The 11,224-nt window shown below is 40.8% G+C and overlaps 1 protein-coding gene across 1 annotated transcript in view; it reads left to right on the top strand.

Annotated features, from left to right (window-relative positions):
- The window catches only part of SHROOM2 (shroom family member 2), a gene marked incomplete at its 5' end in the record, with an annotated part of 81,157 nt that overhangs the window by 30,222 nt on the left and 39,711 nt on the right, over window positions 1-11,224 (top strand). The window contains one exon of the mRNA XM_035901714.1: window positions 5,753-5,884. Coding sequence (XP_035757607.1) covers window positions 5,753-5,884 — 132 coding nt within the window. The remainder of the gene's footprint in view (window positions 1-5,752; window positions 5,885-11,224) is intronic.

The raw sequence follows: 11,224 nt of genomic DNA, 5'->3' as shown, positions 1-11,224 counted from the left end.
CATTCAGACTTATGAAGTTCTTTAACAAAGTGTCAGTATATCTGTCCCAGTATACGCATGTTATTTTAAAGAAGGTGAGGTGAGAAAGCTGGGAACTATGAAGTCATTTGGGATTTATAAGGGGACAGGCAAGGGCAGCTGTGCTGTCACTACATGTTCTTGAAATTTCTCTGCGTGGAATAAAAAAATGGATGAGTGGCTTGCTGAGGAGATCCCAAAGACTGGACTTCTCATAGTTACTTGCCTGGCTGGTGCGGGGCAACACCGTCCTTAATTAGATGTCTTAACGATGTATGAGAGGATTTTTTTTATTTTCCATAGGACAAACAACTGTGGCATGATTTGATTTATTTGGCTTTGAAGCAATCCGCGGGCAGCGTGTGAGACATACTATTCAGTAGGTGCAGTGTCCAAGCATGCTTCTTGTTTGAGAATGCCGATCCGTTGTACGCTAAACCTTTAAGCACCCGTAGGTTTCCATTTTATCTCGGCGCTGCAGCCTCTCTGCCTTTCCTTAGCATTGCAGCCTCAGCGTGCAGGCAGGGCGGTCTTGTAGCCATTTACCTTACACTGGAATCCAGACAAATTCCTGGTTATAGGCAAGGTTTAAAATAACTGTAAGCAGTTTGGACCTCCTGCTGCAACTGTCAAAACATGAATTTGGGCTATATTAAAAACAAAGCAGGGGGCTGTGCTTCGCTACTGAAAAGTCTGCGTAGCATCTTGGTGAATGGAGGGAGAAGAATTTTATTTTGATAGCAGCTGTTCAATTTAACTACATTGACTGGTTCCCAAATTCTAGGGGTTGCAGAGAAGTTGTACCTTGAAACACGGGGACTGTGCTGTGAAACGGTGATCTGCAGCTTTGCGGAAAAAAAAAAAGTTCTGTAGAAACTAAAGTGACTGAACACACGTTCTTTTTTTAAAGGATCTTTGATATAATCACTACAACAGTTTTAACTCGGAATTAGTGCTGGCTGTGTGTAACAGGTCTTTGTAGGTACAGTTCAGTTCTGATGAGGCCACTGCCTCGTCCTTCCTTTTAAATTAGAAAAATTGGGAATTCTTGTCTAAATCCAGGTTTTATTTCGTGGTGCAGATGATTCAGATGAACAGTAGGAAGTATTGCATTTGCAAGGACTAGCATGAAATGGCCACTTGGGGTTCGATGTGCCATAGGGGGAACCCTGACTATAAATAATTAGTACTGATTAGAAGTGGTGCTGTGAATTCTGCAGTTTGAGAGCTGCAGCCACCAGAGAAAAAAAATGCTATCAGGGCCGCAGAAGAACTGTGTACCACTTTATAATGTCCTGAGGAAGGATTAATTATCATGAGAATAATAATAATAGAACAAATAGGAGAGCTGCAGATGAGTTCTGCTTGATGTTCAGAGTAGTTGCCTTCATCGTGGAGTCCTTCCCGGTAGTCACAGGCAACGTGCTACTCTGTGTTTGCGTGGAGATTAAAAAACCTCCTTATGGCAGCTTTGTGCTGCCTTTATTAGTGTAGGTGGAACCTGGCGGTGGGGGGCTTTTTGTGAATTGGAAAGGAGGTTTGTTTTTTGTTTTTTGGTTTGTTTTTTTTTTTTTTATCCCCACAGATGAGCTCAGCCATTTGGAAGAATTATTTAGATTTAAAGTGAAAAGTAATCACATGGATCCGTAAATTTTGGGCAACATAAGGACATGATATAACAGAAGATAGCCTTTAAAAACGGAAGCAGCTGGGCAGTCCTGGTTAAAATGCCCCATCAGTATAACCCTTTGTTCATTTTCACATTGCCAGAGTTTTACCTGAAAAATCCCTGTAGGAACTGCTCATTACCTTGTTCTCGAGACGGGTTGGAGTGTCTTTGTGTGGGTATGTCAGCGCTGCTGGTATTAAAAGCACTCCTTTGAGCTAAAGAGAAGGGGCCAGTGATGAGATGAATGACAGCCAGTTTTCTATTTCAGAAATACTGTACAGCCTCTGTCATGTGTAGCTGCCGCTGCTTGCAGCGAAAGATTTGCAGCCTTACGCTTACGTGTGAGCCAGCAGTCTCTGTTGATTCAGCAGAGGGCTGGATGAAACCTTAGCAGACAAGGAAATCCCAGGGATTGCTTTCCACCTGGATGCCGGTTCCTGGAACTGCCTGTCCTCCTTTTGCTTTGGGACTCCAAATGCAAAAGCCTGTGTGGTAGGGTTACAACAAGGGTGCTCTGTGGCAGATGGGAATAAGACAGAAATTCTGTTTGGGGCGTGGGGGGGAAATACACGACTCTGTTTTATCTGCTGGCCTTTAGTCTGAATGGTACCTACAAGAATTCAGAATGTGTCTGAAAACAGAGCAAATGGCTCATATGCCTTGATATTTTTGTTGTATGCTGAGGTATTTCAGTTACTTTATTCAATTTCCTTTCTACTTTTCTTTTTTAAGATTTTTTTCTGACTTTTGTTGTAGTTGACAGATAAATCTGCTTTGTCCAGTTTAATTACTTTTCTCTCTTGTTCAAGGAAGTACATTTTCTCTCTCCTTCCTGCGCCCCTGTATCCAGTCAACCTCCTCAGTATTGCTGCAGCAATCAAAGCCAGTGTCTCCAACCTCTATGCCCTGTGAAATTCAGAAAGTCTGTCTTAATGACTTCCAAACAGTAACTATAAAAGGACAGATTTATTCTGAAAAACTGGATTGGAAAGGTTGTTTTATTGCTAATTTGCACACACACACGTCATTGAGACCACTATCTAACGGATTGCTTATAGTTAATAGAAATTGTTTTTTTCCCTTTGTATCATATCTTCAAAGCTTATTAGCATTTTCCTTCCAGCAGCTTTTGTAAAAGCACTGGTAGAAAGACACTCTCAGTGAAATGCTTTTATTAATGCTCCCATTAATGCTGGAGGTTTTCTGTATTGTAGGCTCAGATGATCTCATTCTGTCACTCAGAATTAATACAGAGGTATTACATTAGAATATAAATGCTCAGCTTCCAGCATCTTTAGTTGCCTGCAAAATATTCCTGTTTTTTTTTCTTTTCTTTCCAGTCTTTGTGCTTTGGAATCAATAGTCATGCTGTGCTCCATTTATTGTGAGAAAAATTTGTTTCTTGAAGTGCAGGAGATAGTGAATGTAATTAAATGGTGACAATCCAGTGGAAAGCACTGTTGACTATGCACAGTAAATTAATGTTTAGTCATGTCGTGGACTTCAATGAAAGCAGGTATCTATGTGATTCCACCCTCCAGTATTTTTAGTCTGTTCAGACCATTATGTCTATAAATAAATAAATAAATAAACCCGAAAAATCTCAAAAATATACATGTCCACAAATACAGAAAATGAAACAGAACTTGTAAGTTCTTGTCCACTTGACTTGCCTCATGTCTCAACTCAGTCCAGTCTGTTCCTCTCCTTGCTTGGCTGCTCAGGAAGATGAAAGTGGTGGTGGATATTGTAGCACAGAAAATGCCATCTGAAAATGATGTTCATGTGGCAAGAAACTATCTAATGAAGATCTTGAGAAGTTCCATGAGGTACAGTACTGACTTTACAAGTGCATCCCTTCTGTTCTTTCCCAGTGGCTGAATTCCTCTACCATTTGCCAAATCCATAGCAAACCGTCGCAGAAGTCCTCTTCCCCAGCCCTTGTTTCCTCACGCTCCAAACATTGTTTGAATTGTGCTAGTTTTCTAGTCCTGTGTTTCCTTAGTGGTGCATCATAGAAAAGTAATTGTCTCATAATAGATAAACCTTTTTGCTGAATTGATGCCTAGGAGGTCTACTGAATTTGCCTGAATAGGTATTTGTAGTTTTCCAAGCTGGTATCAATACCATTAGAGGTGAGCTGTGAGGGGGGAAAAAAACCCCTTTGATGCTCTATGCAGCTTAACACCAGAATGATTTTTTTTTTTTTTTTTTTTTTTCCCCATACCTGAATGGAAATTTGGGGTCCTTGGAGTACGCAAGGACCGTCTGGAGCCCAGCATCACGTGGCTGAGCAGAAGCTTTTGCACTTGTTTGCTCTGAGAGTATTTGGGCTCCTCCACTGTCTGAATTTCATACCAATACTAATAAAGAAGAACACAGTGGTGCTCTGCTTAACTGTTTCTCTTTTGTCACGCTGGGAAGAGTAGGCTTTTGTTTATGGAAACAATTACTTCTTTTTTTAGTGACAGTAATGATGCTACACTTCTTAGTGAAATTACAGCTTCCCTGTAGAATTATTTATTCTCCTTTTGTAGTCCTGCATGCAGAGTTTGGAAAGGCAATTCCTCATTGAATTTATCAGATCTTCCTGACTGTACTGAAAAAAGCTGTGTACTCAAATTTGACGTGTTTTGAAGATAGTGGGTTTATAATGAGCTTTAGTTTTGGTCTATAAACCCGGTGACTGTCTGATAACCCAGATTTATAGGAAGGGGGAATGAGTAAAAAAAAAATGTAGAACTGCCTTTAGAGTTCAAGCTGAGAATAGGGAACACTTTCCCAGTTTAGCAAATTACTTTTGTAAACTTAGACAAATTACTTAACCTTGCAGTAATAAACTTCATAAATACATAAGTGAAATACGTAAGTGCATTAAAAAAAACCCCTCAAGAACTAAGGTCCTGTAAGCCTTTGTTTCAGACTGTGGCTTGGAAGGATGGGATTTGTCTCGCCTTATACCTTGTTTAAATTTTAAATTACTCTTCCCCCAGGATGAGCCAAAGAGAAGGGCAGGATGAAGGTCCTGCTTCCTTCCCAGGCAACTGAGAGGGTCAAGGCAAATGGCCTGTGCTTGGCATCTGCTCACTGAAACAGAGGTAGCTGAATTCCACCCAGAAGGCTTATTTAACATTGGGGAAAAAGAATGCACTTACTTCGAGAGTGCTGAGAGGTGTTAGAAACAGCAAGTCCTTGGAAGGAAGTGCAAGCTGCTGTTACTCATTCCTGACCAGAGGGAAAGGGGCAGAGGGGTGTGGAGCAGTTCTGCAGAAAGGTTTGCAAGGTACAGAGCTCTAATAACTCATTGTTGTACTTCTTAGAAGGGATCTCTTCAGTTACACGAGCATGTACATTTGGAGGTGATAACCATTTTGGGGACTTTGAATTGCTGAACTATTTTTGAAGTGTATTCTTTAAAAAACAAACAACCCCGCACCCCACCCCCCAAAAAAACCCCAAACCCCTGCATACCTGAGGTGCCAAACATTTCAAGAGCTGAAGCAGAACTTGGCTGAAATTAAAATTATTAGTTTTATCAGTCTTACTAACTTGTATGAAACAATGTACATGGCTTTATTCCTTCCTGTCATTAACTCTTTTCTTCCCACCTCCTTCCATAAGCATATACCTGTAGTAAGACCTTGCCAAAGCCCTACTGTACTGTTGACATGTTGTAAAAGAGTCCGAAGTCTCAGTATTAGCTTTAACTCTTAAAGCTCTGGATACGTGTCAGGTACTTTAAAATTTGTTCACCTGTCTCCACCCCTCATAAAAACCACCCCACTCCCCAAAAAAATAAAATAAAACCCCAAAAAATGAAACACCCAAGCACAGACCTTGGAGAGAGTATTGATGTTTCACTGCATCTCAAGCATTTTAAAGGAATGCTGGTGTCTTTTCAAAACTGGCATGCATGTAGAAAGTTGTCTCATTTGCTGTCATTTAAAGTCATCGTGCATCTGTCCTATCTGTATAGCGTTTGACTGCTGCCCTGGTGCATTTTTTTTGCTGCATGTCACCTTACATTGCATTAAACTAGTACACTCTAACTCTTTTCATTTTTAGGAGAAGTGACCTAGCCTGCAGGCCTCACTCCTGGCACGCAACCAAATTTACAGAAAGTCAACCTGAGACAGCCACGTCACACCTTTCTTCATCCAGTGCCTGCGCTTCCTGGCACTCACGCTACCATGCAAGGTGAGTCTCTGTTTAAGTTACACGCATTGCGCCCCAACAGTGAGACAATAATATTGTAGGTCATGACATTGAGCGTTTTTTAAAAACAACGAATGCAGAACGGTTGTGTTATGCGGCTTTAGTATTGCCTGTCCTTTCAGTGCGTGAAGGGGGAGCATGGGAAGTTTGACGTATGGATGAATGGATTTCAGAAACAGTGTGTGATATGTGCATGTGACTGAAAGGTAAGAAACTAGCTTTTAAGGTGCTCAAGAGGTTATGTTTCTTGCTCTGCGTTTCCTTTGTGTCCACTGGTAAAATCCTAAACCCTTGTAAGTGAAACGAAACCATCAAAATTAACATACTTAAAGTGAAATAGGAAAGGGAGAACAAATTGAAAAATACTGTTCTGAAAAAGCCTTTTCCTGAAGGGAGGGTGCAGAATGCTTTCCTGTTGCAATTTAAGGTATTAGTGGCTTTATTAGTTAAACTGTCTTTCTGTAATCTGATCTTCCCTACAGCTGTGCTCTTGCTTCTGTAGAGACGTAATAAGACCAATCATTTTCAGTCCCTGTTTAAAGCACCTTAATTTTTGTTAGATCTCATTCAGCACTAGGGGAGAAAGGCTGGCACTCACACAGTTTTAGTTGTGAAACAGATAATGCCTGTTTGTGTCTGGTTACAGGTTCTTGTTTGTTTCCTGCTCATAGGTGACATTATTCAGAATTTTCATACGTTTGTTTTGTTTTGTTTCTTTTGTCACCTTTTTCTTCTCTGTTCCCTTTGGGACATAGTTAATGCTTAGCATTTAAAAAAAAAAAAAAAGTAAAAAAAGTCTGGTACACAATCCCAGTTTGGAAAGGACGCTTGTGTTTTCTATACTTACTGCTGTACATTCTTCGTCATTACTTCTTGATGCTAATTTATTGTGGTAGTTAAAACAGAAGAACATTCATACTTTAAGACCTTAATTTATTTTTCTTGTCATTTTTACAATAATTTTTACATCGTTTGTTTTCTCTAAAAGCTCCCTGCTGTTCTTAAAATAGCTTGCTATCTGCCCTTGAATAAAGTATGAATGTTAACATTTAGACAGAAGGGGGTTTTTAAATGTATTTTGTAATACTTCATTAGCAGAAATTTTAGCACATTATCTTTCTCAAATCCTTGATTATAATTGCTGCTGTTTTACACTGATTTAGATTGTATTCAAATTTCATGTAGAGGGGCTGAATTAGATTTATAGATTTGAAGACAGTAAAAGTCCTTGTACATAGAAAGAAAATCCAGAAATTTCTAAAAACTTCATATAGAGTTCCTGGTTACAATGCTAACTTGAGAGTATTTCTACTTTCGGTCTAGAGAGTCTTCTGACGGAGCTGTAGGTCAATGTATGCTTCCTGTTCTTCCTGATGGTTGTCCTTGTACCTTGTGAAAGTAAAATACTACAAGACACATATCGCAGAAGTGTGATTTGATAGGAGCTGGGCAAACCACAATATTTAAAAAAGAAAAAAAGTATTAATTTGGTTTGAGTACAGTTTGAATGAGCTTTGGGCGGGAAATTGTGGGTGTAAAGGAAAATGGGAGGGGGATAGAGCAATCCTCTACCCCCACATATCAGAAATAGCAGCAACTGCTGGTAGACATCAGTATTAATAAAAAGGGCAAATTCTGCTTTCTCAGATGCTGCTGAAAGGTGTAGTGACTTTAGCACAGTCTAATACCAGGGTTCCCAGGGCACTGCCATCCTGAACCTCTTGGCTGCCTGTGCTGCCCGCTTGAGAGGTGATGTATTTGGGAGACCTGTCAGTCCTGGTGCCTGTTGCCTAAGACAGTTTCAGTGGCAGAGCTGACTTCAGACTGCAGCTGCTGGAGGCCCAGCATTCCCAGAGTGCCAGCCCAAGGATTTGTGTGCTTTGAAGATCCCAGTTGCAGAGGGGGTTCTTTGGGCTTGCTTGTCTGCAGAAAGAGAAGGTGAGCAGCTTCAGAGATTCCCCACTGTCGAAGTACAATTCACAAAACCAAGAAGCACCTTACAGTCTAAGTCAAGCACCAAGCTGAACTGGACACACAGCAATCAGTAGCTGAAAACAGCAGTATGCAAGGAGAGAATATAAATAGCCCCAGGAGCGTATATTCGTAGCCGAAGTATCCCATCCTTGGGCTATTTCTGGAATTTCTTGTCCTTCCTTGAGCTAAGCATCTGAGATTGGATTCACAGCCTAAAATCTCTTCGGAATATGCCTGCCTGCATTCTCTCTGTGAGTGTGAAAACTAAGTCACTTGTAAAACATGGAGAATTCCATCAGGAGGAGAGATGCTTTTGCTCTCTTTCAAGCAGGATATACCTGGATTTTGTGTGTTGGGGGGTGGGTGCAGCTGATCAAAACAACCCGCTGAAAATTGTCCTTACTACCTAGGTAGATGCTGGATTAAGCTACGGGTAATCTGATTTGATTTGGGTTTGGGGAGTTTCTTTGGTTTGTTTCGGTGGGAGTTTTTTTGCCAGCCTACTGAATTTGGACCTTTGAGAAGGTGCGTGAAGCTAGAGGGATGACAGGCAGACCAGAGGAGGCTGTACCAGTGTAGATAGGAGAGAGGGTAGTTCTGGAGCACAGCTTTCCACATCCACCACTATATGTGTATTTTTTATCACGTGACTTTAGTTCAAAAACTGTAAGCAATCTTGGGAGCGCTAAGCCAGGTCTAGGTGCCTCTCATGTAAGGCTAGAGAGTTAGACCTTGGAAGCTTTTGGTGCCTTAATTTCCCTCTGTGAGTCTTCTGCTGTCTTTTTCACAGAAGTCATACCTTAACAACGTGGGTGCAGGCTTTTTTCCTAGCTCACCCTAGACTAAGGCTGAGTGAAATTTTCTGGGAGGTATGGATATGAACTGTCTTAAGTTGCTGAAAGTTTAGATCCTGCATTTTTTCCAGTAGTATATACTATAACAGAGGGCCCTTTTTTTTTTTTTTTTTTTTTTGTGCCCGGGGGCATGCAGTTGAAACCAACAACCTCTTCTAATTCATTCTGGCTTTACAGGTGTGGGTGTGAGGCAAGTATGCTTTGAGAAGGCTGCCTTAACTGAGTTTTCAGGGCAATTAGGGTCAGGTACATCTGGTAATCCCATGCAGTCTGCATGTGGTCTGGTTTGCTGAGGTGATGTCATTTCTGGGAGGGACCAGAAGCAGAAACTCATGCCCCAGGGTTGCAGGGATTGGGGGCAGTGGGGGGTGGTTATTGGTCAAAGTGGCCAAGGGTGGTGTTTGTAGATTATTCCTGGACTTTACGCATTTTAAATAATGTTATATACAAATGTTTACTTTTCTTGTCTACTCATTGGGTAGAGATGGAGACATTTCAACAATCAAAATTAATAGGCAAGATTAGGTTTTTTCCTCTAATTATCATGGGTAATGAGAAACAAAACATGAAAAAAACTTTTAATAACAGGTAAGAAACACTGTTCAACTGAATTAATCAATTCAATTAATTCTTGTATTAAAGTAAAATCCCTGTGGTGTGCATTTAGCCATAAATACAACCCTTATATAAGGAAAAAAAATGTAGTGCTAAGACTCACACCATTACTCAAAGCAGCCAAATGCAGAAGTTTCTAAAACCTCCAGAAGGGTCAGTGTTATACGTACACCTTCTTGCAAGGAAACCCTTGCATCAGAAGACGGCAAACCATAACTTAAAGTAATCGGGGGAACAAAGCCAACTGAACGTATACAGGCTTGCAAGTGTCTTAAGGCTTTGCTTTCTGCTGGATGTTCAATTAATGTCAACTGCCTGCTACAGGGGGCCCTTTTTTTTTTTTTTTTTTTTTTGTGCCCGGGGGCATGCAGTTGAAACCAACAACCTCTTCTAATTCATTCTGGCTTTACAGGTGTGGGTGTGAGGAAAGTATGCTTTGAGAAGGCTGCCTTAACTGAGTTTTCAGGGCAATTAGGGTCAGGTACATCTGGTAATCCCATGCAGTCTGCATGTGGTCTGGTTTGCTGAGGTGATGTCATTTCTGGGAGGGACCAGAAGCAGAAACTCATGCCCCAGGGTTGCAGGGATTGGGGGCAGTGGGGGGTGGTTATTGGTCAAAGTGGCCAAGGGTGGTGTTTGTAGATTATTCCTGGACTTTACCTGCCAGACTTCGACCAGCAGTGTAGGTGCTTTTGTGAATCCACTGTAAAAAAGGCATTGAGAGAAGGATATCCTGGGATGCCAGGCTCAGGCAGAGAAATGGCTTTTGGACTCTCTTCTGTGTCGGGGTTTGTGGGAGGATTGCCCTGCAGGCCGTGCTTTGCAGTAACACATCATCAGAAACTTCCCTGTCCTTTCTTTGAAACTTTTGCTGCATCTGCTGCGTTTCCATTAGGCATTTCCTAGCAGGGTTTTGACCTCTTAGGCTGATGATCTCTGCTTCACATTTGATACCAGCAGCAGATCTACGTGAAACTTGTGAATTGTCAATTGAGGCTTTCCCGCAGGAGTGTCATCTGTATTTTAATCGATGCCATTGTATCTCCTTAGTGCTGAGAAGGGGACAAAATATCAGCAATTCATAGCAATATCTGGCTTACATTCTTCATTAACAAAGGAGATCCTAATAATGACCAAGACACTTTTTACATGAACCCCAGTATCTGCCTAAAAGGACAATTAAGACCTTTTTAAGTATTCAGCAAGATGTTTTGAAATGCTGAAAATAAAAGAATGAGAGAACAGAAAACCCACAAGATGAGGCCAGCGCTAGTGTATCTTCCTAATAAAATGTTTTTAGAAAATAAGCACAAAGTATACCTTCTCCAATTTCACATAAATTGCTTTTGACCATGTTGTATAAAAAAAGTTACAAAGGCTATAGTAATAGAGGTGGGGAAAAGCAATTCTTGTGTTAATACTGAATTCTAAAGAACTGTTTAGTTGACCTTTGCAATATATTTGACAGAAAAAAAGATCTATATCACTCCTTGTACTTTTTGTGTGAACTAATCTAATTTCACTGCTAGCTTTCACAGGTTTCTTTAATGCGCAGGATTTGATAGATGTTTCATATAATTATAGCTACAGGGAAGTGGAATAATTCTGGGATTTCTACCAAGGGGCTTTGCATGCAAGGACAAGAATTTGAATTTGGTATATAAAAGCAGGAGGGGCTGCCAGTGAAGTTCAAACAGGGAGATGTGATGAGAATAATTGGAAAGACTATCGTCTCGGCATCAGTGTGTTGGATTGACAGGAGGTGGGTTCTGTGAAAGATACAGAAGGAAGAAAGCAGAACTAAACTGATTGGGTAGGAAAACAACAAAAGCAGCAAGGTTTTGAAATAGTGTCCTAAGCAAATGATCCAGAGAAAGTA

The sequence above is a fragment of the Egretta garzetta genome, unplaced genomic scaffold (genome assembly GCF_000687185.1).
Source record: "Egretta garzetta isolate BGI_Z169 unplaced genomic scaffold, ASM68718v1 scaffold49, whole genome shotgun sequence".
Classification (NCBI taxonomy): Eukaryota; Metazoa; Chordata; class Aves; order Pelecaniformes; family Ardeidae; genus Egretta; species Egretta garzetta.
This window is presented reverse-complemented; position numbering and strand designations above follow the sequence as displayed.